The 27,955-nt window shown below is 46.2% G+C and overlaps 1 protein-coding gene across 1 annotated transcript in view; it reads right to left on the bottom strand.

Moving 5' to 3' along the window:
- DENND11 (DENN domain containing 11) overlaps positions 1-27,955 on the bottom strand; it is a 48,516-nt gene that overhangs the window by 7,901 nt on the left and 12,660 nt on the right. The window contains exons 2-8 of the mRNA XM_065939240.1: positions 22,093-22,192; positions 20,772-20,930; positions 9,098-9,251; positions 2,439-2,577; positions 1,468-1,599; positions 1,199-1,349; positions 614-682 (exon numbers count right to left, since the gene is read on the bottom strand). Coding sequence (XP_065795312.1) covers positions 614-682; positions 1,199-1,349; positions 1,468-1,599; positions 2,439-2,577; positions 9,098-9,251; positions 20,772-20,930; positions 22,093-22,192 — 904 coding nt within the window. The remainder of the gene's footprint in view (positions 1-613; positions 683-1,198; positions 1,350-1,467; positions 1,600-2,438; positions 2,578-9,097; positions 9,252-20,771; positions 20,931-22,092; positions 22,193-27,955) is intronic.

Consider the following 27,955-nt stretch of genomic DNA (forward strand, 5'->3'; position numbering starts at 1 on the left):
GGTGGTGGAAGAAATGTCATTCAAGAGTTAAGTTTCTGATAATCCCATAATACTCCATGTAAGAAAGTGCTCTATTCAAAGGCAGCAATGGATGACAAGCCCCTGCATCCTGAGAGACAGCTCGTATGCAGCGTACATCTGGGTGTAAATGACCAATAGGAAGATGACTCTTGGGGCTCCCACTTCTCTTAATAACCCTTCCCTGCTCTTGAACTCTTCTGGGTCCCCCTAAGAGCATTTCGGGGCTCAGGCTGACTGTGGAACCCAGCTCTAAGGGCAATGAAGGGCATCCTTGCACTGCAGCATGTAACACAGGAGGTGGTGGTTGTTTAGTCACTAAGTCGTGTCTGACTCTTTGCGACCCCATGGACTGTAGCCTGCCAGGCTCCTCTGTCCACGGGATTTCCCAGGCAAGGATACTGGAGTTGGGTTGCCACTTCTCCTCCAGGGGGTCTTCCCGACCTAGGGATCGAACCTGCATCTCCTGCACTGGCAAGCGGATTCTTTACCGCTGAGCCACCAGCGAAGCCCAACACAGGAGGGATCCAGGCTAAAGCCGTCAAATGCCAAGGGACCCTCAGGGAGGCCTATGACCACCACTAGGCTGACTTACAGCACAAAGAGGTCCTCTTCACAGGGGTTATAATCTTCTTCCACCTCCTGGGAATATAACAGCATCTGCCTGTTGGGAAGGAGATGACCATCAGCCTCTGGCACAGCTACAAGGACCCCAGGCCCCAGGCTGGGTCACTGGGCGGGCATCTGCATGGGCCACTACCTCCCAGGAAGGAGGCTGAAAACCCAGGGCAACACCCCCATCCCTGCCCCGGCCAAAGACAGGGAGAGAAGCGGAAGCACAGGGCTTGGAGTTCAGGGTTGGGCCTGGCCCTGGGTAACGAGGACGAGGGACAGCCTTTCCTGACTGTCATACAATTGGGGGGAGTCCATGAAGCCATTGACGTCACCACTGATACCAAGGTGCTAGGATCTGCTTCACAGATCCTAGAGGCCACCGGGAAGGAGTCAGCCCAGGCATGCCTGCTACCCATCAGTATAGCTGGGGAACTTCGTCAACCCCCTGACCCCTGGGCAGATGGGCAAGTGTGCACAGAGGGAAGGGGCAGCAGGCAGGGGGGCTGCACCGGAGCCCTCGGGTGTGGGGACGGGCAGCTCCCCTCCGCCCTTCCCCCAGCCCCACCTCTGCTCGTTGAGCCGCCGGTACTTCTCCCGGTCGGCGCTGTTGATCTTCAGCAGTGGCTGCAGGTGGTCGTGGTGCGTCCTCACGTTCTGGTTGTCCACGTAGACGTCATAGAGCTCCTGCTTCTCCTCGAAAATCTTCTCCGTGGTGCCTGCGGGAGCCGGGGTTCAGGAGGTGGGGACCCTCCGCAGGGCGGCTCTACAGGGAACCAGGGCCCCCGGAGGGTTGCCGGGGAAGCACGGGCAGGATGGGGCGTGCCCCGTACTCACAGGCCACATAAGACACCTCTACCTCCAGGCTCTCGATGTCGGCCACGTTCACGTAGAAGAAAGGCTTGGACTCGGGCACGGTGCCCCCGATGCCAGGCAAGGAGACGTTGGCCAGGCAGCAGCAGCAGTACACTGGCGGGACAGCGGAGGTGAGGGCGCCCGGGGTTCCCCCTCCCAGCCTGCCCCCCGCCTTCTGAGCTGCCAGCATCATCAGAGTGCTCCTTTCAGACACGGGTCAATCTTCCTCTTGGGACATCTTGCTTAGGACGTGGTACTGGTGACCTTCCCCTTCTCAGAACCCTTGCCCACAGCAACCATGCCTCTCCTGGTCCCCTCCCTTCTCCTGACTGCGCCCCTCGGCCTCCTGTCTTCCTCCTCCTCCGGCTCACCTCCCGGGCCAGCATCTTCCACGCTGACACATCCCTCCTGATTCACACTCTCTCCAAGTAACAGCACAGACAGCCCGGCCTGTCCCCCAAGGTCCTGACACAACTAGATTACTGCCTAGCGTCCACCTCGAGAAGATCTCAGAGCCGCACACACATATAGTGTCCAAGTGGACTCCATTACACTGCTCCCTATCTGCTCCTCCTCAGTTCCCCGACTGGAGGCCCCATCGTCCTTGGCATCCTAGACTCTTCCGCCCTGACCTCTCACACACATCAGAACCTTACAACCCAGTCTGACGCCAGCCTCTGCCAGGTTTCTCTCTTTATATCTGGAATCCATCCTCTCTGCTTTAACCCAGGCCCTTGTCTCTTTCCAGACTACTCATCTGCCACCCGATCCATCTTCCCTACTGCCAGAGTCCACATTCTACGCCAGCAATCCAACCGCAGCCCTCCAGGGCTTCAAATCAGTGAGCCCCTGATACGGATCAATCCCTCTGACCTTGGTCAACAATGGAAAGAATGGGAGCAGTTTCTGTCCAGGGAGTTTGGGCAGTGTCCCTGACCTTGGCTTCTAGTTACCTCTATAGCATACAACGCCCACTGGAGGGGGAGAAAATATCAAAATGCGCTTTCGAAGTAAGGCAAATTTCCAAAGGATGAGGATCTGTTCGCCAAAGAACTTAATAAACTGAGACATGCAGCCAGCTGGGTGTGTGATCTGAAAAAATTAACAGAGGTGGGTGAGGGGGAGAGAGGAAAAGCTTGTTACAAATATTGTGAAAAATATTCAATACAAGTGTGTGCTAATCACCCCTCCCACCAAAAAAAAAAAAAACACCCAAGGTATAACTAAACAGATACACTAAGGGATGGTTACTTCTACATAAAACGGTATTTTTTACTTTGAAAGTCCTATCTTTAAACCAGAATTCTATCATTCAGCAGCTCTCCGGATGCACCGAAGTGAGAGTTTAGGATCATTAACTACTTCACCTGGGGAAGCGGTGCAGAGGAAGAGAAACTGGATTGTAATATGAGTCTCACCCAGGTGACGGACACCTTAGTGAGACGCTTCAGCTCCCAACGTGACTAAGCACAGGGAGGAAGGAAAGAATGAGTCACCTGTCCTAGGTGACACCCCAATGTACAGGGACCCAGCTCCCGTGCGAGGTGACATGTGGGAACAGATTACAGGTTACCCCGCTGGAAGAGGGACCCCCTGCACCTAACCCCACCCCCTGCACTTAACTCCACCCTCTGCACCTAACCCCACCCCCTGTGCCTAACCCCACCCTTGCACCTAACCCCACCCCCTGTGCCTAACCCCACCCTCTGCACCTAATTCCACCCCCTGCACCTAACCCCACCCACCTACACCTAACCCCACCTCCTGCACCTAACCCTACTCCCTTGAACCTAACACCACCCTCTGCACCTAACTCCACCCTCTGCACCTAACTCCATCCCCTGCACCTAATCCCACCCCTATACCTAACTCCATCCCCTTGTCCCAACTCCACCCCCTGCACCTAACCCCACCTGCACCTAGCCTCACCCACCTGCACCTAACCCCACCCCCTGCACCTAACCCCACCCTCTGCACCTAACTCCATCCCCTGCACCTAACCCACCCCCATACCTAACTCCCTCCCCTTGTCCCAACTCCACCGCCGCCTCCTCTCAGTGCTGGATGCCAGGACCCCTCAACCCTGAGGGCTGCCTTCCAGGCAGGCAGAGGAGCCAGGACATATTCCAGGAGCAACTGCATGAGCTCTGTCTGACCCAGGAGAAGTCGGAGACCGGGGTTCTGCTCTGCCCTGTACTGACAGGGAGACCTCAGGAAAGCCAGCCCACGTTTCTGGTTCACTTTCTTTACCTGTAAAATGGGGCTATATCATCACATCCCTCATATGGCTAGAAGAAACACTTGAGAAAATTCGTGTGCAACACCTGGCACATGGGAAAGCCACATGATGCAACTGTCCCTGACAAGACGGCAGGCTTCAAGCCAAGTGCTCTGCGAATGTTTTGGAAGGTCACTTCCAGGACAAAGTGTGTGGTTTACAAGCCAGTGGAAGAAGCAGGCACACCAGCCTGATGAGAGCTGTGTTGAGAGAGGGGCAGGGGGCTCCAGGAGAGTGTACAAAGGCCCTGAGGTATGAGAACAAGCTGCTTTCTGGGAACCACAAGTACCTGGGGCGCTGGGCAGGGCCTGTGCCAGGGCAAACGGGCAGCAGCCCAGCGAGGGGGCATTCTCTGCTGAGACACGGTGCTAGGCTGCACCCCGACCGCACGATACCACACACTTCTCCTGTGCTTTCACCTCAACACATTTCCCTTCTCTGGGCCTTGGAGCTTTTACAGAGAACCTTCTCTTCTGGACTTGCACAGTTCCTACTGTTAGGTTTCCCTCCAGCGTTTCATGTCAGGCACCCCATCCTCTTCTTACTCCCTAACTGTCGCTGGTAGGTCCCTCGGATTCACACTTCATCCCTCACCTTTCACCTTCATCCCCCTAGGAAATCCATCCACTCCTGGGACTCAGTCCCCCGACTTCTGTCTCTCTCTCACTCCCTTATTTCCCTGGGGGAGCATTTACTAGCTGTTATTGGGCTGCTCAGAGAGGTCTCCATCATCCTGCCTTCCTCTCACCTTCCAGGTTTTCCCTTCCCTCTGCTTAGATCTGACCTCTACTTTATAAGTTTATTTTACAATTTTCTATATATATCTGTTCACTTTGTAAAAAGTTCAATGACCTATAGTAAACATACAGCTTTCAACCAATTGCGATAAATGTTATATTTCAATGGAGAGGTTACATAACAATTTCTTCATATGTACACATGTGTGATATATTTGAACAGACTATCAAATATACCATGTTAATTAGTACTGTCATTTTTTCCCCTGGTCTTTTCCTCTTTTACATATATAAGCATTGTCCCTCCAAAGCCACCTCACCCCAAGGTAATATGTGTTAATTACCTACATCATACCCATCCATATTTTTTTTCCATGTTCATGTATGTATGTGGACGTAGATACATATATGTATATATGTTCATGTGTGTATATGGATATACCTACATGTTTGTACATACCCAAGGCAGTGATTATTTTACAAAAGTGATAACATCATATATAGCTTTCAGCTCTTTGCTATTCTCTCACAATACTTCCTAGTAGAGCATCCCTTGTCAACTAGTTATGCTCTAATTCATTATTCCGAATGACTGTATAATATACAGAGTGTTCTGTTTGTCTACCACTCTGAACAATATTGAATTAAACATGCTCATACAGACATTATGACACTCTGGTGGTTTACAGATAGAAGACAGATCTCTAGGAGTGGGACTATCAGATCAAAGGGTGCAATATTTTGATTTTTAATAAAGCACTAACAAATTGTTTTTTTAAAAGAAGACTGTTCACATTTCTACCTGCAACCTATTAAGGTATCCTTTTCCCTGCATCTCCCAGGGTTTAACATGTCTGCTAATGAGCTGCCCACAATAAGGCAAAAAACAGAGGTGATTTCACTTTTTCCCCCTTTGGTCCCCTTCTTGGCATCTTGGGGAGAGGAATCTAGGGCACCCAGGTCAGATGCTGGTCACCTCCCTGTGGGTTTGGAGACAGCCTTGAACTCAGAAGGAAAAAGAGGGTCAGAGTTAGGAGTGAAGAGAAAGAAAGTAGGTTTTCATCAATACAGGCCCGGAATTGCCCTAATGATCCTCTGACAGCTTCCTAGTTATTGCCTCGCAGCACACGCCCGGGGAAATCTTCAAACCACATTTCCCGGACTCTCATGCCTGGTGGCTGCCCATTAGGTTCTGCCAATGGGGGTCAGTGATTGGAGACTGGAGGGCGGGAGGAGGCTTCCAGTTTCAGGGTCCAGCTTCCGCTGGTATCTCTCCAGGGGCAGAGGACACCTCCATTCTAGATTCCAGCTATTCCTGGCATCCCCAGCCCTAGGCAAGCCCTGCCCAGACCAGGCCCAGGTGCACCGTGCCTCCCTAAGCGGTCTGGGAACCACCTCCGCAGAGCCCCTCCTCCGAGCTCCTGCAGGTCAGATGTCACTTCCTGTCACTTTCCCCTCTTTCTTACTCCAGCCCTGGGGATGCATGGCAGGCAGCCTCAAAAAGCCCAGGTACACCACCAACCCCTCCCCCACTCACTGGTTATCTACTGCCTATCTATGCAATCCTCTTTTCCTCTTGAGTAACTCGCTTTTAACCACCGGAATATGGCAACACTACAGCATTGTGATTTCCACAATGACTACAACGGATTGGGACTTCCACCTTGCCGGCAGACTTCTTCACGGGTGGGCTTTGATGAAAGAAGCCATCATGTTGGAGAGACCCAACGTGTTTGTTTATTGCCGGCGGCACTAAACAGTCAGCAAGGCTCTCAGTTCAACAGCCCTCAAGGAACTCAATCCTCCCAACAACCATGGGAACTCACAAGTGGATATTCTCCAAGCTGAGCTGTCAGATAAGCCCCCAGTCGTGAGGGACACCTTGACTGCAGTCTTGCAGAGGGCCCAGCAAAGCCTGGATCCCTGACTCACAGAAATGGAGAGATGTGGCTCAGCTGGTAAAGAATCCGCCTGCGATGTGGGAGACCTGGGTTCGATCCCTGGGTTGGGAAGATCCCCTGGAGAAGGGACAGGCTGCCCAGTTCAGTATTCTGGCCTGGAGAATTCCATGGACTATACAGTCCATGGGGTCACAGAGAATCAGACACGACTGAGTGACTTTCACTTTCATTTTAAACCATTAATTTGAGGGCAACTTCTGATGCAGCAAGATAACTAACCATAGGGTGGTAGCCACTGTCTGTATTTCTAGTGTTTAGGTTATTTTGTTACCTCTCTGTGCCTTTGGTTTTCCAACTCCTGTATTACCGATTCTTTGTATTGAATCAGTTTGAAATACCTGGCATAGTTTGTGTTTTCCTAACGAGACCCTAGCTGGTACTTCTTCAGATTCAAATACCATGGTCTAACAGTTAAGGCTCTTTCCAATCTGACTGCAACCTATTTTTCCACTTTTTTCTCCTGGCCAGATGACACTGATATTCATCAGTCAAACCAGGCTTCTCACGCCCATGAACTCGCCCTGTGATTTCTCACACACATCCCCACAAGGCAATGGAGTGGGAGGGACTGAGCCCCAGCCCTGGCACAGGCCTGTGTTTATACCCTCGCTCTATCTCCTACTAGTTGTAAGGCCTTAAGCAAGTCACTGAACCTTTAAAACATGGATTGACAAAAAAAATCCACTTTAAAGAGAGTTGCCACAGACGCAGATAGAGTCAGCAGGACGTCTAACTCAGAGAAGGTGCTGGCAGAGTGCTGGACCATGGCCCGCACTGTGGCTCATGCCTTCCCTCACCCTGGACCTAGCATCCCTCACTGTCCCCCGGTTAAACACCTCAAGTGCCTCTTCCAAGATGCCTTCTCAGAGCCCTCTCAAGCTCATGGTATAATTTCTCTACCAGGGAGCCTGAAATTTCCACTGAAGTATCTTGTGGCCACCTGTACAGGAGGGGAGAGGGGATGGAAGAGGAAGACGGGGTGGAGGAGGAGGGAGGGGGTTAGAGAAGGAGAGGGGGTGGAAGATGGGGAGGGGGAGGGGGATGGAGGAGGGGGATGGAGGAGAGGGATGAGCAGGGGGATGGAAGAGGGCAATGGAGGAGGGGCATGGAGAAGGAGGAGAGGGATGAAGGAGGAGGAGAAGGGGGATGGAAGAGGAGGAGGGGGATGAGGAGGAGGAGAGGGATGGAGGAAGATGAGGAGGGGGATGGAGGAAGATGAGGAGGGGGATGGAGGAGGAGGAGGGGGATGGAGAAAGAGGAGGGGGATGGAAGAGGAGGGGGATGGAGAATGGAGGAGGGGGACGAGCAGGGGATGGAAGAGGGCAATGGAGGAGGGGCATGGAGAAGGAGGAGAGGGATGGAGGAAGAGGGGGAGGGGGGTGGAGGAAGAGGGGGAGGGGGATGGAGGAAGAGGGGGAGGGGGATGGAGGAGGAGGAAGGGGATGGAGGAGGACGGGGGTGGAGGAGGAGGAGGGGGATGGAGGAAGATGAGGAGTGGGATGGAGGAGGAGGAAGGGGATGGAGGAGGAGGAGGGGGTGGAGGAGGAGGGGGGAGATGGAGGAGGAGGAGGGGTGGAGGAGGAGGGGGGATGGAGAATGGAGGAGGGGGATGAGCAGGGGGATGGAAGAGGGCAATGGAGGAGGGGCATGGAGAAGGAGGAGAGGGATGAATGAAGAGAGGGAGGGGGATGGAGGAAGAGGAGGAAGGGGGTGGAGGAGGAGGAGGAGGGGGATGGAGGAGGAGGGGGGGAGGAGGTGGACGAGTAGGGGGATGAGGAGGAGGTGGACAAGGAGGAAGGGATGGAAGAGGAGGAGGGGATGGAGGAGGGGAACGGTAGAGGGATGGAGGAGGAGGTGGACGAGGAGGATGGAGGAGGAAGGGGATGGAGGAGGAGGAGGCTGCGGGAGGAGGAGGGGCATGGAGGAGGGGGAGGTGGATGAGGAGGGGGATGGAGGAGGAGGAGAGGGATGAAGGAGGAGGGGGAGGTGGATGAGGAGGGGGATAGAGGGGGAGGAGAGGGATGAAGGATGAGGGGGATGAAGAGGGGGATGGAGGAGGAGGAGAGGGATGAAGGACGAGGGGGATGAGGAGGGGGACGGAGGAGGAGGAAGCGGACGAGGATGGGGACGGCAGAGCTGGCGGAGAAGGGAAAGCGGGAGGCTCTTTGTACCCTCCCAACATCTAACACTTGCTTGGGTCTTCTCTTAATGGTAAACAAACATATTCTAGTACAAAGTAATTCAGAAAAAATACACAATAAAGTAATATCAAAAATACGGTAACTAAAAAATATCTCAACTGTTCAAACACTTCACTTTTAGTTCAAATGTCTGCCTTTAAAACCGAAGCAATCACAAGAATCAGATCCACTCGTCGCCCCCAGAAGTCCACCACAACTGGGCCCTCCATATGGTTTTGCACCGCTATTATGGAAGTATTACCAAGCATATTGTTTAAGATAACTTGCCTTATGTTTTAAATAAGAACCAAATGCTGAGGTTACAATCCTATTCTATCAAAAGCAGACTTTGGACATTAGTCCAAGACACAAATTTCCTTATTCATGAAAACAATAATCAGCAAGTACTGTCCCCAGACCCAAGCCCAGGACTGCGTGAGACTCTGGCTGACCTACCTTCATCTCGGGGTACATGTATCGGTGGATGGAAGGCAGCCAGTAGATGGGGGGCAGGCTGCCACCTCTCCCCGGACCGGCGTGCAGCACCCCCTTCTTGTCCTCATAGAAGGCAGCCAGGTGAGAGTAATGACCCGGGGTCTCCAGCTGGTGTCTGCGCAAGACACGCACAGTGAGAACGGCCCTGACTGCGGCCCTGCCCTCACTCCCCGGCCCCAGGGGCAGCAATGCTTGGGGTGGGGGAGGGCAAAAGCCTGGATAAACTAAAAGCCTCCCTTCCAGAGGCTGCCTAGGACACTTCCTTCGATGTTACATGTTCCTTAGCAAAAGCTCTAAGATAGGCTCTGAAACTCCCCGACAGTGCTGTGGACACAGCTCCTTCTCGTGGGAAACAGGAGGAATTAACAGACTATAACTAATGTCCATTGTTCTGGAGCAAAGGATGCTTCCCAGAGAATGGCTGTTGGTGATGAGAAGGGGAAACTTGGAAGACCACACATTCCCTGCTTAAAAGCTGCTCTTTGTTTAGAGAGCAAGTTTGTCTTCTTGCTTTGCTGTTGTGAAAGAATAAGAAGAAGCGTACTCCTCAACATCTCAAATGACGGAAAACAACTGTTGGAGGTCACGAAGGGCTTATGTTTGAACCAAGTAATAAAGAGCTCAGGACCTTTTCTCCCCCCCACCCCATCCTGCACAGGTGGCAGAGACTTGGCTGTGGGTAATTCTGTCAACTGATCCCAAAGCCAAGAAAGCCACACTAAGGCCCTGGACCATTTGGTCAATGGAGAATCCAATCCTGCCTTCGGGTCAAGCACAGGAGGACCATGGGTACCATTTTGGCACTATGTTTGCTGAAAGTGTAACAGAGGCTGAATTTAAAATGAGGTCATAATCTAGTATGACTGGTGTCTTTGTTTTTTATTTTTTGGCCACATTGCGCTGCATACGGGATCTTAGCACCCCGACCACGGTTCAAACCTGTGCCTCCTTCAGTGGAAGTGTGGCATCTTAACTACTGGACCACCAGCAAAGTCCCAACTGGTATCTTTGTAAGAGGGGGAATTTGGACGCACAGACACACACGAGAGCATTGTGTGCAAGTGAAGGATCGGAGTGATAAATCTACAAGCCAGGAACAGCCAAGATCGTCGGAAGCCAGGAGAGGAGCAACCACTAGATTTTCTCTCAGAGCCCTGGGCAGAAACCAAGCCTGCTGACACCTGGATTTTAGACTTCCAGCCTCCAGAACTGTGAGACAATATATTTCTGTTGTTCTCAGTCATCACCTAGTTTGTGGTACTTTGTGACAGCAGCCTTAGGACACAAACAGAAGGAAAAATTAAAAAAAAAAACAAAAACTTTTTTAGTCCATTTAAATGGCCTTAGAACTCTACAATTTCCATCATACTGCAATGAAAGAGAATCAAAATAGAGTTTTTCTGAGCCAGGGGAGGCTCCCCTAATTACAGCTGGCCCTGGCACAATGACGACTGGAAGGCAATGCCCCCAGCCTGTCACTGCTGGCTTCGCCCAAACGCCGTCACGGAAGGCTCAGATTCCAGATCTGCACTGTCCACCACGTACCCTGCTGCTCCCCACCCATCCCTGCTCCAGAGGGACCGACGGCTCCTGATGTCAAGGCTACAGCTGCCACTTCTTCCCTGTGAGTGCTCAGTGACATTACTGAACTTTCCGAAATCTGCTTTTCTTCCTGTAGATAGCAGAACCACCGCAATAGTATTGTGAGGTGTAAATGGAGCTGAGTAGAAAAAGTGCCCAGGACAGTCTGTGATCTATTTCAGCTTCTTTTAGAACACCTGGCGGGCTTCCCCTGTGGCACAGTGGTAAAGAATTCACCTGCCAATGCAGGAGACATGGGTTTGAAGATGGGTGGGAAGATGCCCTAGAGGAGGAAGTGGCAACCCACTCCAATATCCTTGCCTAGAAAATCCCATGGACAGAGGAGCCTGGCGGGCTACAGTCCACAGGGTTGCAAAGAGTCAGACACGACTGAAGGGCGAAACACAGCACGCAAAACCCCAGGTTCCTTCCTTCCTAGCACACGGGCAGCGTCTAGCCAGGTGCACAGGGAAGGCTTGGAAACAATAGAGAAACAGGGGAAGATTCAGGGCAAGCCCTGGCAGAGACCTTTGGGCAAATTTACATTTTAAAAACAAACAACAACAAAAAATCACCAAGTTCATTACTAAAATAAACTCCTCTCTGAGTGACAGCTCTCTACTTCCGTGGTTCCTACACTTTAACCTCTGCACAAGGAAGCAGCTCTGTGATGTAATAATAAATGACTCTGAGGGTGTGTGTGCTTATAATCACTTCTGGTTTTCTTTTATTGGGCTGCACAGCATGTCAGATCTAGTTCCCCGGCCAGGGATCAAACCCACGCCTCCTGCATTGGAAGTGTGGAATCTTAACCACTGGACCACCAGGAACGTCCCTATAATCCTTTCTTTCACTCTTACAAATGTTCACAGTCTAGACAGGAAACCCATGAGGGCTAAGCTGTGTCCAGCTATTCTGAGAAGATGGCAGACTTCAGACAACCCTCAAGGCTATGTCAAAGGGACAAAAGCTTTACTACTACAAAATAGCAAGTAGACAATTAAGTTCAAGGGTAATTTTATTAAGACCTAATTTCCTTAAAAGGAACAGTGGGAAGCATTTTATTGTATTTTTAATACTATCATCTTGGCTATATTTTCTAGGTTCATTGTTTGCTGATTTGCTTCTCAATTAATGGTCTTACCTGTTTGACTCTATCAAACTCTATACTTGAACCAAGAGTCTAAAGAAAAGCTCACTACGAAGTTAGAATCTCTTACACTAAAAGGTAGTTTCAGAATCCTGTCCTCTGACAGCCTAAGATACCACTGGCTGATGGAACAGGATGAAGCAAGGACATGGAGTATGGACACAGACACAGACATAAATATAAATTGGCAGTTCCCGGATACGTGTTACACAGCCGTTTTATGAAAGCCTCAAAATTCAAACACAATATAGATTTTGCAATTGAGCAAGAATAATTATCAAACCGTAACACCAAGATAAACCAAAAAGTATTGAAACAAGCCTGAGAGTTTAGAAGATAAGCTGGCTTTCAAAGATGATTCAGGAGGGTGATACATACAAGGCAGAGATGGAGACGCACAGGCCGAGCATCTATGGGAACCGCCCACGAGCCATGACAACGTAAAAACGAGAGGGTAACTGGCAGTGTGTGCTACTGATCTGAGTCACGTCAAGGATTCTTCTCAAGAACCAGAGACACTGGGTTGCTGCTTATTAAGCCCACAGCCCCTTCACTAATACGATATGAGCTGTACGGCCACACCGACACTCACCGCGACTAGCCCTGCCTTCTCCCAGCACACCGGGCCATCACGAACCCAGTGTAAGCATCAGGGATACCTCTGGACAGCAATGACACTTCTTCACTTCTGACACTCATGACCGGTCTGAACCACTCTGTCTTCTGGCCTTGCAAGTATAGAAAAAACAGGCATTCCTGTTTATTGCGGTGCAGTACTTTCTGAAAGGTCACTTGAAATTTGTGTAAAACTGCATACCCTGGATGTACCCTCCAACCCAATGATTCCATTTCCAGGATCAAGGCCTAAGGATCTATATGTGGATACGAACAATGATATTCGTAAGGATATTTATGTTCATGGTGGTGAAAAATAAGAACCACCTAAAAGCTACAAAAACAGTGAAACAGGGACTTCCCTGGTGGTCCAGGGGTTAAGACTTCACCTGCCAGTGCAGAGGGTGTGGGCTCCATCCCTGGTCGGGGAACTCAGATCCCACATGACTCACCAAAAAACCAAAACATAAAAGAGAATATCGTAACAAATTCCATAAAGACTATAGAAATGGTCCACATCAAAAAAAAAAAAAAAAAAAAACAAACTTAAAAATAAAACAGTGAAACAGTTAAATTGTGATACATCTATATATTGAAATGCTTGTGTGCTGTGTTCTGTCATTTTAGTCGTGTCCAGCTCTTTGGGACCCCGTGGACTGTAGCCTGCCAGGCTCCTCTGTCCATGGGATTCTCCAGGCTAGAATACTGGAGTGATTGCTATTTCCTTCTCCAGGGGATCTTCCCCAAATGCTTGGAAACCACCAGAATGATGATAAGGACTATTGTTCATGATACAGTAAAAGGTTAAATATCTTTCAGTTAGAAAATTTAGACACTGAGTGACCTCAATCTTCTTTTCTAAAAAAATGAATGTGTATGGACATATTTACACATGGGAAAAAGACCAGGAGGATATAAATGTTAACAGTAGATAGGTCTGGTTGGTGGGATCATGTTCTTTTTTTTTTTTTTTTCATGTTCATTTTTAACCCATTAGCCTTTGCCCATTTTTCAGTTTTCTGTAATAACTCTATGTTAATTTTTTATTTAGTCTTTTAAAATTTTTCAATATGGAAAATTTCAAACATACACAAAAAGTAGAAAGAAGAGAATAATAGACCCCATTATCCACCATTTAGTTTCAACAACAGTCAATATTTGATCAATATGGTTGTTACAGCTATACTTTATCCTCCCCAATGCCCATCACTCTTTTTCCTGAAATGTTTTAAAGCAGATCCCTTATAACATTTTACCCATAAATAGATCAGTATGCATCTCTAATAAAATCTTTTTAAAAAATAATGTAACTACCATGCCATTATCTCACCCAACAAAATAATAATGCCTTTAACACAAACTAATACGCAGTCCACTTTCAAATTATATCAATTGTCCCCTAAATGTTATAGTTGGTAGTTCCTATCATGATCTAAACAAGATAAAAAATGTGGTTATGTGTTTAAGTCCCTTTTATTTTATAACATGCCCTCTTCATTTTTCTGACTAATCCTTTAAAATTATAAAACAGTTCTCCAATATATTCTGATTAATAAAAAAGAATCATAGAAAAGACTAGGGAGATAGAGAAGTCAAGAGTTGTGGATGAAATACTAACAAAAAAGGTTAGGGTATCATACGTAAAAATAAATATAAAACATAGATTCAGTATTTTAAAAAATCAAGTTAGTGAATTTTTATAGAAGTCTTTGCTACAATCATGTATTATCCCTGGGTACACCTGGGCTTTTATCACTATGTTCTTTCCTCATATGCTCTCACGCAAGTCCTTCTCTCATGTTACCTGAGCTCTTCTTTACTCATCAAGCTGGAAAGCCTTTCTAGTTATGATTCAAAATCTATAAGCCATAAAAAAGTACTGAATTCAGTGAAGAAAAAAAGAAAATGAAGAAAAATCTGCACAACAAACAAAAAGGAATGTTGAAAGACAAATGACAGCGGGCTTCCCTGCTGGCTCAGTGATAAAGAATCCGCCTGTCAATGCAGGAGACATGGGTTTGGTCCCTGATCTGGGAAGATCCCACATACCATGGAGCACCAAAGCCCATGTGCCACAAATATGGAGCCTGTGCTCTGGAGTCCAGGAGCTGCAGCTGCTGAAGCCACCCACCCTCCGGCCTGTTCTCTGCAACAAGAGAAGCCACTGCAGTGAGAAGCCTGCGCACCCCAACTAGACAGCAACCCCTTCTCAGCAACTAGAGAAAAGCCCAGGCAGCAACAAAGACCAAACGCAGCCTAAATAAACAAATAATTTTTTAAGAGAGACAAATGACAAAGTGGAAAAATATTTTCCATTTATATCACAAAGAATAAATCTCCATACTATACAAAGAACTGTAAATTAATAAGAAAAGACCAATGACCAAAATATAATGTAGCAAAGGCTAGGAACAGTTCATGGAAAAAGAAATGTAAACGGCTCAAGCACATATAAAGGTGCTTGTCCTCACTCCTAAGAAAAATGTAAATTTATAATGTGTTTTATGGGCTTCCCTGGTGGCTCAGATGGCAAAGAATCTGCCTGCAATGCAGGAGATGTCGGTTCTATCCCTGGTCCAGGAAGATACCCTGCAGAAGGGAATGGCAACCCACTCCAGTACTCTTGCCTAGGAAATCCCATGGACAGAGAGGAGCCTGGTGGGCTACAGTCCATGGGGTCACAAAAGAGTCAAACATGACTTAGAGAACAGCAACAACTGTGCTTTATGCATCAGAACGCCCCAAATCCAAAAGTTGTATTTTTGTGTGGGCAATGCTGTGAGGAAACAAGTATTCTCCTGCACTACTGTTGGGCATGTGAAATGGTACAATCTCTGTATAAAGCAACTTGAAAGTATCTATTAAAATTAGAAATACATATGCCCTTTGAATCACCAATTTCATTTCTAAAAACTTAAGGTACACATATACTGCTCCTGTGTGAAGTGATACTTGCTCACAGGTATCCAGTGCAGCAGCACCACAGCAAAAGACTGCAAACAACCAAACGTCTATCAGTAAGAAACCTGAGCGCCAAAGAATTGACACTTCTGTACTGTGGTGCTGGAGAAGGCTCTTGAGAGTCCCTTGGACTTCAAGGAGATCAAACCAGTCCATCCTAAAGGAAATCAGTCCTGAAGATTCATTCGAAGGACTGATGCTGAAGCTGAAGCTCCAGTACTTTGGCCACCTGATGCAAAGAACTGACTCATTGGAAAAGACCCTGATGCTGGGAAAGATTGCAGGCAGGTGGAGAAGGGGGCAACAGAGGATGAGATGGCTGGATGGCATCACCGACTCAATGGACATGAGTTTGAGCAAGCTCTGGAAGTTGGTGATGGATAGGGAAGCCTGGCGTGCTGCAATCCATGGGGTCACAAAAAGTTGGACACGACTTACTGACTGAACTGAAGAGACCTGATAGAGCAAGCAAGGTTCTTTTGTGATACAACCGTGAGAAACAGTGAAGAAGGTCTCTGTGTATAAATATGAAAAGATCTCCCAGATACACGGTTGAATGAACAAGGCAAGGTGCAGATAATGTGTATAATATGCTACTTTCTGTATGAAAGGGGGAAAATAAGAACGTATATTTGTATTTGTATATGTATAAACAAAGAGCTTAGGAAAGATGCATGGGAAATGAGCAGCAATGACCAGGATTACTGGATGGACGTGGGAACTCTGAACGTTTTGCTTTTTAATGCCAGTGGTTGATACTGCCACTCTCTTCTTCCCTTAGTAATAGAACCTTTCAGATTTTAGCTGACCACATGACCAGCCAGTTAAAAACCCCATTTCCTAGACTGTCTTGCTGCTAGGTGGAGCTAGTAACTAAAACCTGGCCAATGAAATGTGGGCAGAAGTTATGTGTTCAATTTCTAGGATTCCTGCAATGTTCCCCCTCTGGCAGCCTGGGACAGGACCTGCTAACAGTGAATCAGTTTTTACATGTGGGTGAGGACAATATTCTAGGAGATGGCAGGATACAAAACAGAAAGGCTTGGGTCCCAAAATGACCCAGTGGAACAAAGCCTGCCACACCAGACTACTTCCCTCTCTCTGGAATTATCATGCCAGAAAAGTTGTACTTCTGTCTCTGTATTTTGGGTCTCTTTTTTACAGCAACTTAGCTAAAGTAGAAAATGATATTTAGATATGAGTTTCCATGATCAACAATAGTGCATTGGCTTAGCAGCTGGCAAGGGAAAATGATAAGAAAATAAACATTGCAGACTGACAAGCTGGTAATCCTTGTTATTACTGCAGCAAAAAAACTTCACTAGAGCATCAATAACTTATAAGACAAGCCATGTGTCATCTGAACTTGTGCCTTTAGGGCAAACAGTGAGAAACAGGGTACTGACGGCTCCTTGATGTTTTTAATGAGCTACTACAAGAGTTAAGATGAAAACAAGCAAGAACTGGTCAGTGTGCAAGCAGAAATAAATATAGCATAAGGGTGTACATCTGAGTTCCAGAATATGAATTAGTTGAGACTCAAAACATTTGGGATCCAATGGGACTGGAAAAACCAATTTCTCTGGACCCAAAAAGCAGGAGGCCAAGATTTTCTCTCAAAGCCTCCAAGAAATTCTCCAGTTAAATATTCTCTGCCAGACATGAGCGTCAGTTCATTTATAAAGATCAGATTTAGGCTACAGTTTCAAGACAGTTGCCATCAAAATGAGGCAAAGATGCATTGGCCACGAGCAAAGAGCAGTAACTACTTCTCAGTGCACCGACTTAAAAGCTCAGACCCAGAAGAGATGTTTGGCAGTGGGTATTTTGACCTGGAACTGACTGGAAGCAAACAACCCAGAAGCCTGCTGAGTTTCTGAGGGGTCTGGACTGCCGCATGCTTGGCCTTGTATAAGCCTGGGACTTTTCTGGTCCCTTAAACAAACCACTAGACTTCCAGACCTACACCCACAGGAAACATGTTCTTAAGCTATGCAGCTTTCTCCAAAGTTCTCCAAAGCTCAATTTAAAAGCAGTTACAGTGGGAAACAGATAAAGAAGCCCCTAGAAGGTAAAGTGGGGAGCCATGGAGGAAAATGGACAAGGGGATTCTAGTGAGCAGAACCAAAGTGTAGCCAGAAGTTCCTGCTCTGTGACTACAGGAGATCTTTGCCATCCCTGCTGGGCAGAATTCCATTACCGTTATGATCTAATGACCGCTCGTATTTCTCATTCTTTTTCAAACAGGAGTTTGTATTACGGCTCCTACTCTGTCTTCTATGTTGCATTTGGGAGGTGGGGAGTGGAGGACGTGACTGTTCCTTCACAGCTTTTCAGAATAAGAGGAACCATGTCCTGATTGCCTCATATCACACAGAAAGCTTGGATTTTGGACTGCCAGCATTAACTGGATGAGACTCTGACGTCTCAGGATGGAAGGAACGTGCTCTGTGTGTGGGAAGAAGGGTACATACAGATACTTGGGTTGCCAGGGGGGGGGGGCACACTGAAGCAGAGGCTGCTGAAATTTCCCCTAAAACCATTCTTCTTCCTATACCGAACAGGAGCCCCCCGTGTTAACTGGTCACAAGGCCCCCCAGTCAGAGACGACCCTCCCCGGTGTCCTGTGCTGTCAGCCGTGTCTTTGTGATTGAAGACTTGACCGTGGGTCATGAGAAGTTATGTATGGAACTTCTGGCTTTTCCCTCCTACCTGTGGGCTGCAATGCAGATCTAGTGGTGGTGAGCAGCTCTCAACAGGTGAGAAGGGCATCTGAGAACACAAAAATCTCTCCTAGGAGCGCAGTGTGGGCCCCGGATGACTGTGGGAACGGTAGGCTGCCCACCCTGATCACCTGCCTACTTCTAGGCCATTTCATGGAGAAGAATCTTCTGTCTTATCTGAACCAGCATATTTCAGGGCCTCTGTTAACCACCATTTAGCCAGGACTCTAACTAACATAATACCTCCTTATAATTTTCAGCTTTTGAACCATGAGAATGTATTGCCTCCTTGGGAAATTAATTTTTCAAAAGGAGTAATAATTTTTTTAAAGTGTCAAGATCCCAATGAAAATGTTCTTTTCCTCAGTATTACTTCTGAGACACAAAACTCAGGAAATATTTCAAATACAGAAAAGTATATATCACAGCTCCAAAATGTAGAGGCGCAGCTAAAAAAAATTAGAAACATGCCAACTGCTCAACCGCAGGGGATAAGGGGGTGGATTAATGGGACAGCTCTAACATTCGACCGCTATTAAAATAATCAGCAGGGACTTCTCTGGTGGCCCAGTCATTATGAATCCGCCAGCCAATGCAGGGGACACGGGTTCGATCCCTGCTCCGGGAAGATCCCATATGCCGTGGAGCAACTAAGCCCGTGTACCACGACTACAGAGCCTGTGTGCTAGAGCCTGCGAGCCACAGCTTCTGAGCCCACATGCCACAACGACCAAAGCCCTCACCCCCGAGAGTCCGTGCTCCTTGACAAGAGAAGCCACTGCGGTGAGAAGCCCGTGGACCCCAACCAGAGAGTAGCCCCTGCTCGCCGCAACTAGAGACAGCCCACGCGCAGCAAAGGAGATTCAGTGCAGCCGAAGATGAATAAATAATTTTTTTAAATCATCAAAATGAAAAATATGCAGGACAATGGCAAGAAAACCTGAGCATAACTGGTGTTCCTGAAGAAGAAGGAAAAATGCAGGGAAAAAGTTGAGTATTTCATGGTAGAAGAAAAGGTTCCTGAAATTAAGTCATGTCTCTGGATCAAAAAGGAAGAACTATTCCAGAAAAAAAAAACCAAAAGTTCAGAAACATCACAGATAAAGCATCTATAGGGACCTAGACAACAGAGGCTTTTCTAAAACAACCAATATCAGAAGACGATATTTACAGCATCCTGAGGAGAAAAGAAAAGATATAAGAATCTTATACCCAAGCCAAGAGTAAAGGGGAAAGACCAACAGCATTAAGCATGCAAGATTTCAGAGGAGGCAGCACCCACGATCCTTTTATGACAAAAAAAAAGTGCTTGATGGCAAAATCCAACCAAGAAATTTATCAGGAGCTCAGTAAGTCACAGTTAAGCCAGGGATGTGGTTGTAAACATATAAATGAGACTTAAGAATCATGGGAATTATGATTACAGAGCTAAATGTAATAAACCTCACAATATATAAAGTTAAGAAAAAAATTAGGGTAGGAGTTATGGGGAAAAGTATAATATAACTGTCTACACCTAAAACATAACCTAAAAACACCAATGACACCTACACAAAGATCTGTATACTTTATTGTATATATGCCATTTCTCAATAAGAATAATACTGTATCTTCATGTTTTTCAGAGTCTTTTGTCTTTAACTTGGGCGGAATATTCCAAGAAATAATACATCTTACTGTGAAAAAAATATTCAAAGTTTGACAGTTTCTTCAGTTTCACTTACTCTTTTCCTCTGATATATACAAATACATTAAACCACTACTTTTGGAAAATTATGTTTTTTAGAATGACATTCACTGAATATTGACAGTGGATATTTCATCTTACTAAGTGCTAAGATTTGGGAGAATTTTAAAAGTTCATTTGTACTTTTAACTAATTTTTAAATAATAAACATCTTCCCTACAAACTGCATTTCATATTCTTTCAAAGATGCTGATCAAGAAAGACAGTTATATAAAAAATTAAAATATTGATATATTTTAAAAGGATGGGATGTTAAAGTATGTATAGTGTATGGTGCCAAGTATATAAATAATTTTTTAAAGTACACAAACACACGCATACCAGAAAAGAGGCAAATGTGCTAAAATTTTAACAATGCTTCAGGGATTAGTGATAGATTTCTTCCTCAAAAATCTGAAATAAAATATAGGTTACTCATATGATGGGGAAAAATATGAAAAAGTAACAGTTTTGCAGCTTCTGTTAAAAATTCCCTTCCTATTAATTCCCTCCCATGATAACGATTACTCCAAATAATAAATGATGAGGTCTTAAAAGAGTTGAGGGTGGGAGTTGGAAGGGAGGTTTAATTGTGGTTGAGGGGAAGTAAAGATCACTGTACATGTCAACAAATTGATTAAACAAAACTGATGATAGTGTTAAACTGAAAGCAAAATCGACCCCAGCTTTCACTCGAGTGTGAAGGATCTGTACGCAGGACGCAGGCTGAAACACAAAAACCACCGCCGGAGGCATGAACGTGGCCACGGAAGTTCCCGGAGAGGCACCTACTGCTCTGATCGATGCACGACCTTTAACGCTGAGGGCTCATCACCATCACCCACCGGCCCACCGCCCCCCGCCCCGTGGCCCACGCACCGAACTTGGTTCTCCAGGAAGTGCATGTGCCGGTACAGCAGGGTGTAGGATGGAGACAGGATGCCCACGGACTTCATCCGCGCGCCACGCTCCAGCTCGCTTTCCACCGGCATGTTGGCGAAGCAGGCCAGGCCGAAGAAGGGCCCCTTCCGGAAATAGCTAAAAGAGACCCAATATGTAGCATAGCTCAAAATCAGGAATTTTGGTTTTTTCCCTTGACAGGTGTGCTAAAGTCACTTCAGTGTCCAACTCTTTGCGACTCCATGGACTGTAGCCCACCAGGCTCCTCTGTCCATGGGGATTCTCTAGGCAAGGATAGCAGAGTGGGTTGCATGCCCTCCTCCAAGGGATCTTCGCCACCCAGGGATGGAACCTGCATCTCTTATGTCTCCTGCATTGGCAGGCAGGTTCTTTACCACCAGGAGCATTTGGAAATCCCTTGAGAGGCATCCCAAATAGAAGATGTAACTGTGTCCAGGGCTCTACATGAGAAAGTTCAGCCTGAGAAAAACCTTTTTTAAAATCTCGGGTGGGAGGGGATCTCAGGGGGACAATGAGCCCAAGTCATTCAACCTTACAGATGGGACAATCAAGGCTCAAAAAAAACCTGGAACCCACTAAGGGTTGTCTGGCTGGAGCCAGGACTTGCTCTCCGCAAAGCCTGCTGTTCAGCTGCCCTTGACCCCAGATCAACTGCCTGTGACCATGACCTTTCTTTCCTGCATAACAGCTGACTTGATGTGTGACCTCTGTTTTATTAGCATAAACCATGTTGATTCTCTCCTCGCTTCCTGAGTCTCTGATGTTTTTAATAGAATGTTTGACCAGAGCTGTCACTTGTCTTCCTTCCCCTTTCTCACACTTGTGCCCGTCATGGTTTCGGCCCAATGAGAAGATGAAAGCTACTCCGTCACCCAAATGTTCCAGTTGTTCCTCACAAGAATCTTAATCACACAGGACTACAAACTGGCCTTACTTAAATTTCAAGTTTTAGCACATACATGTCTTGAGTTAACCCAAATGGAACCAAAACCTCAAGCGAGGTCATTAAAGCCAAACCTGAAGCAAGGATCAATCATCTCTTAGAAAAAGCAAGAACCTCTATGGCAGGAGTTCTTAACGTTTTCGGGTCATGATAACCTAACGAAAGCTTGGGAGCTTCTTATTACAAAACTGATATAAAAACACAAACCGGCACATATATTCTCAGGGCACTTATACACACTTCCTAAAGATGCCCTGACGACAGCTCTTATTCTCTGGGGAAAGCAGAGGAGGAGAGGAAACAGTGCAGAGCAGACTGGCAATCAGCACTACTTACATGAAATCAGACTGAATTTTATGGGATCCGCTGGCCATAGACTTGAACTCCACGCCTTCAAGGTCAATATCTTGGGGTAAGCACCATTCCACCATGTTTCCTGCAGGAAAGGGAAGATACAAGTTTAAAACAGACAAAAATCATTCAAAGGGCTTAGTGCAGGGCCGAGCGCGTGTGGCTTCCAAGTAAATGAACTGCTGAGTCAGCCACCAAAATGCAGCCTCATCCCTCCACCGGCCACAGGCTGGCAGAGTGCTTGAGTCATCCTGCGGGCCGGGAGATGGGCACTGAAGACACCTCTGATCTCTGCCTTTGAATGAACAGTTTTTCCTAGCGAGGCTGCTGGGTTTGCTTCTGCCATTCTGCTTGGCCACCTCCCGATCTCCTTTGTTTTATAGCCTCACTTCTAGGTACATGTTCTGACCCTCTACCTCCATTTCCTGGTCTCATACTCTCTCCTTAACCCCTCAAGATCCTGCTTCCATCTTGCTTTTCTATAGCCACTAGTGATTTTGACAAGCCTCCAAACTCTTTTTTAAATTTATTTTTAAAATTTACTTATTTGGCCGTGCCAGGTTTTAGTTGCAGCAGTCAGGATCTTTAGTTACAGCATAAAGGATCTAGTTGCCCAGCCGGGGGTAAAACCTGAGCCCCCCCTGCACTGGGAGTGCAGAGTCTTATCTGCTGAACCACCTGGAAGTCCCCCAAACTCTTTTCAATTCAAATTTTCATTGGTTTCATTGTGGCATTTGATAATTCCTCAAAAGTCTCTCCCATTTTTTCCTTGACTTCCATGATAGAACACTCTCTTGGTTCTTTTCCTTCTTCTCTGGTCAGTGTAGCTCTGCTGCCTTCCCTAGCTCTCCTCCCTCCTCAAATGAGGCTCTTCTCCAAGATCCAGACACCAGTGCTTTGCTTCCAGAATTTAAGGGCTCATTCACTTATCCCTAATTACTGAGTTTCTGCTGAGCCAGACATTGGAGCTATAAGTCAAATAAGACATAGTCCCTGAACTCAAACAGATTAGATTCCAGGCCTAGATAAAGAGATAAACAAGGAGACTGGTGATTACAGTTCTGGAGGTTATGCTAAATTCCATGACAGAGTATAATACGGGATTTTAGAATATAGCAATGACAAGCTTCCATCAGATTGAGAGAATCAGAGAATTTCATAAGACCAGTGTTTCCTAGAGGCTTGGGAGGACACTACAGCATATGCCCTACTGTTTTCTAGCATATTCAAAATTTTTCCAAATAAAAATATTAAGATACTTGCAAAGATTTCATTTTAGAACAAACTGCTCATCAACATGGCAAACCCTAATTTCCCAGGCAACAGAAATACCATTAATAATCCCAGACAACAATGCTTTTCAGATAACTGTTTAGGGCATCAGAGGTCCAACTGTATACAACCCAGGCTCTGAACGGAGTGGACATCACAGGGACTCAGCCTATTCTATATTCACAGCCTACGGCCCTTTCAGGTAGCTTGTTTTCAAGAGAGGAATCATAAACCCCAATGATGAGCTAAAACAAAAAGCGTGGAAAAAGGAGTTATGATTTCACACAACAGAAAGGCTAGACCAATGTTATTTGTCAGGGTTAAAGACAAGAAAAACATGCTGCATGCTGAACCAGGAGTAAGCATGGGGAGAAAGGTTTCCAGCACCAAGGTCCCCCGACATGCCTGTCTTTCCTCTTAGCATCCATGTCTACTGTCTCTTAAGTCCAGTGGCTTCCACCTTGCGTTGTACCTCAGGAAACCCAGGAAACTTACAAATGTGCTGAGACCCACTCCAAATCTACACTATCTACTCCAGATCTATGATCTGTGCCACATGGCTGCATCTGCTAATAAGCCTCCTGTGTACAAGGTCCCAACTCCTTTTTAAAATAATATTTATTTATTTATTTGGCTGCACCAGGTCTTAGTTGCAGCATACAGGATCTTCGATCTTTGATGTGGCATGCAGGCTCTCTAGTTGCAGCATGTGGGATCTAGTTCCCCAACCAGGGATCAAACCTGGGCCCCCTGCATTGGGAGCACACAGTCTTGGCCACTGGACCACCAGGGAAGTCCCCAGGGTCCTAACCCTTCATGATGGTCACAGATGTCCAGTCGAAGAGAGGCACAGCCTGCAGTGACCCTCTAGGAGACCCTGTCCTCTCACATCTGCTTCTTCTAGTATCTGCTGCCTTGTTCTGCGCCCCCATGCCACTCCATACGAGGGGTCAACTTGCTCTAACTTAATTCCGTTCCTCTAATCCAGCAGGTCCATGAGCACTCAATGACTTGTTAAAACATCAATGCATCTAAACTTTGTCCTGAAGGATAAGTTTAGAAAAGTGCACAGATCAGAACTGTGCGGCACAGTGAGTTTTCCCAACGTGAACATACCTGGGTGAGCAGAACCCAGACCAAGAAGCAGGACATTATCAGCACAGCAGAAACCCATCTGAGTCGCTAGCCCTCTCTCAAGGCTAACTATTAGCCTGACTTCTAACACCACAAATGAGCTTTGCTGTTTTTGAAATTTACATAAATGCAATCATCATTTGTATTCATGTCTTTTTTTTGCTCCATATTTTTTGCAAGATTCATCCATGGGGATGCATATAGCAATATTTTGTTAATTTCTTACTTCCATCCTATGCTAGTGACACAACTTACGTATCTACTTAACTGTTGACGCACACTTAGCTTGTTTCTTATTTGAAGCCATTAGAAACAGCACTGCTGTAAACAATCCCATCCTTGTCATCTGGTTGACTGCACATGCAGTAGCTTTGTAACGCATGACCGGGCTGGGCTAATACACATTTCTCAGAATTCCCTTCTTTGTACGTTTCCAGTTGAGACGGGGAAGGGGAAGTGAAGCCATATGATGTTTGTGTGGGAAGGTCAGTGAGGGAGCTTCAGGTAAGCTGACACCTGTTGTTGCCTATCGTGTAGGCTCATCACACTCTGGTGGGGAGGGGGCACCAGGTCTGCCGCTGATGGGTCTCCCTTCCCTGGACCCTCTTTCAGCTTCTGACTCACACCCCAGGCACACGCTTAGTTCCACAGTGAAGGGCATCAGCGTCATAGAGTCAGGACACCACGTCGTTAGAACTGGAGGCAATGACAGCCTGACTTGTCGTTCCCACCCACTCTCATGAGTTGCAGCTTATTCTCCTTTCCCAATTTCTTCTGCTTTACTCAAGAGACCTCCAGCTCCGCAATCAGATACAAAGACAGCAGCCTTACACAGACTATCTACCCAGCTCCCACAAACGCACAAGTTCAATAAATCCCTTTATTTATCTCCAGTGGTTCTGCTTCTTTGACTAAACCTTGATTTTGACTGACACAATGTGCACACGTTTCTGTTGACAAAATCCCCGGGAGTGAAAGTCTTGTAAAAATGTTTGCATTGCTGCAAACTAAGAAAAAACTTCAATAATTCCCAAAGCAGTGTTTCCCAAAGCTAAGGGCTTCAGCAAATATACATATATAAAGGGATTTTTCAGGTGAAACAAAGATAGACATGTTCTTTTACTGCAGAACTTCTCAGAGCCTTTAATGCTATTCCGCATTATGAATATCTATGAGATCAATACCATGCTTAAAATTCCAAAATTATTCTGCTGGTAAACCTGTTTCTAAGTAGCATCTTAAGGGTTCAATCTTATAGAAGGCTCTTTTTTATAAAAGAAATACTAGTATGTAAGGGGCTGCAAGTTGACTCTTAGTACATATCACTCCACCTTTCTTATAGGGAATAAAACTTATTCTTAGCATGGCATATGGTCTTCCAAATGATGACTATGTTTCTCTGCACCTTCTTGTAAATAGGTATGGCTACACAAGCAAATTCTGGCTAATGGGATCTAGACAGAAATAAGGTCTTTCTAAATCATGCCTTAAAAGAAAGGCACATGCTGCCGCCTTCTTCCATCCTATTGCCTGGCATGTGGATGTAGGGACAAGCCATCTTGCATCACACAGGTGAGGCCATCAGCCCACATATCACAGAGGGGATGATGGAGCGATAGCCAGCATGAGTCAAGGTCCCCGGATGACCTCATGGACCTGAGCCAGCACTCCAGCCCTGGACCACTGATCTCCTGCTAAGTGAAAGCTAAACTTTTATCTTGATTAAGTCACTGTTAATTTGGGTCTCTGGTATTCATCTTTCCTGGTGGCTCAGTGGTAAAGAATCTTCCGGCCAATGCAGAAGACATGGGTTGGATCCATGGATTGGGAGATCCCCTGGAGAAGGAAATGGCAACCCACTCCAGTATTCTTGCCTGGGAAATCCCATGAACAGAGAAACCTGGCGGGCTACAGTCCATGGGGTCGCAAAAAGTCAGACATGAATGAGCGACTGAGCACGTACACTTCTGGTATTCATGGCCAAACATATATCTTAATATACATTAGTACATATATTAATATAGCTTATACAGCTTAATACAGCTGATCTGAAGAATAAAGCCCCCAATTCCTCAGCCTAGTTCTCAAAGCTTCTTTCTTATTCTTCTGTGCCTGGCCAACCCTTGTACAGAAATTGAAAGAATCAGATGAAGGGAATGACACTCTGCTATTTGCATCCTCCACTGCTAGATGGATGCAAGCCCCTCTTGGTTGTGAAGGAAGGTCCATCACGGTCAGGCTGAATCACAGAATGGAGTGTGGACTCCAGGACACCACTCTGGGAACAGTTCTTTATCCCACAGAAAGAACATTTCTGCTGACATATTCCTTGAATGAAAGGAAAGTAGATAAATCTACTATGGCCCTCATCCCAGCTTAATACAATCACTGTCTTAGATGTCTGTCTCCCCAGGAGACTGGACTTCTTAAAGGCAGGAACTCTGCTTGTTTATCTTTATGTCCCAACAGAGCACAGTGCTTAGCATATGACAGGATGAACATTAAAACAAAAACAAAAACCCAGCTTTACTGAGGACAAGCGTGATTTTAAAAAGCCAGTGGTAATGATAGTGTGGTTTTTTAAAATGTTTTTGTTTTTTAATGTGGGACTGTTTTTAAAGTCTTTATTGAATATGTTACAATATTGCTTCTGTTTTATGTTTTTGGTTTTTTGGTCACAAGGCATGTGTGGTCTTAGCTCCCCGACCAGAGATCGAATCTGTACCCGATGCACTGGAAGGTGACGTCTTATCCAATGAATCACGAGGGAAGTCCTAGATATTGTAGTTAGGTAGAAAAACGTCCTTTTTCTCAGGATGTTTATACTGAAAGGAGTGAAGTCATGTCTGCATTTAGTTTCAAATGGTTGAGGAAAAGAGTTTATATCCGCATTTAGTAAGTTCTGATACAATGCTTCCTGAATTTGTGTCAGTTGATATATATTGAGAATAATGTGCCCACAGGGAATTTCACATCTGTTAATGCTAATAGATTCAATGTGATCTCAATGAAAACCCCAGTAAGCTGTTTGTGGATATTGACAAGTTAATTCTAAAGTTTACATGGAAAGGCATAAGGCTGAAATTAGCCAACACGATACTGAAGAGAACAAACACTACCTGATTCTAAGACTGACTATAAAGCTACAGGAATCCAGAAATGTGGTATTGGCCCAAAAAGATCAATGCAAGAGAACAGACAGCCCCAAAATATACCCACATGAATACAATCAACTGATCTTTGCCAAAGGAGCTAAGGTCATAAAATGGGAAAAAAGACAGTCTTTTCAAAAAGTGGTGTTAGAACAACTGGACATCCACATGCAAAAAATGAATCCAGACACAGATCTTACACTTTACACAAAAATTAACTCAATGTGAATAGTATGCTTAAATGTAAAATGCAAAATTATAAAACTTCTTCTAGAATATTGGAGAAAATC

The sequence above is a fragment of the Muntiacus reevesi genome, chromosome 6 (assembly GCF_963930625.1).
Source record: "Muntiacus reevesi chromosome 6, mMunRee1.1, whole genome shotgun sequence".
NCBI lineage: Eukaryota > Metazoa > Chordata > Mammalia > Artiodactyla > Cervidae > Muntiacus > Muntiacus reevesi.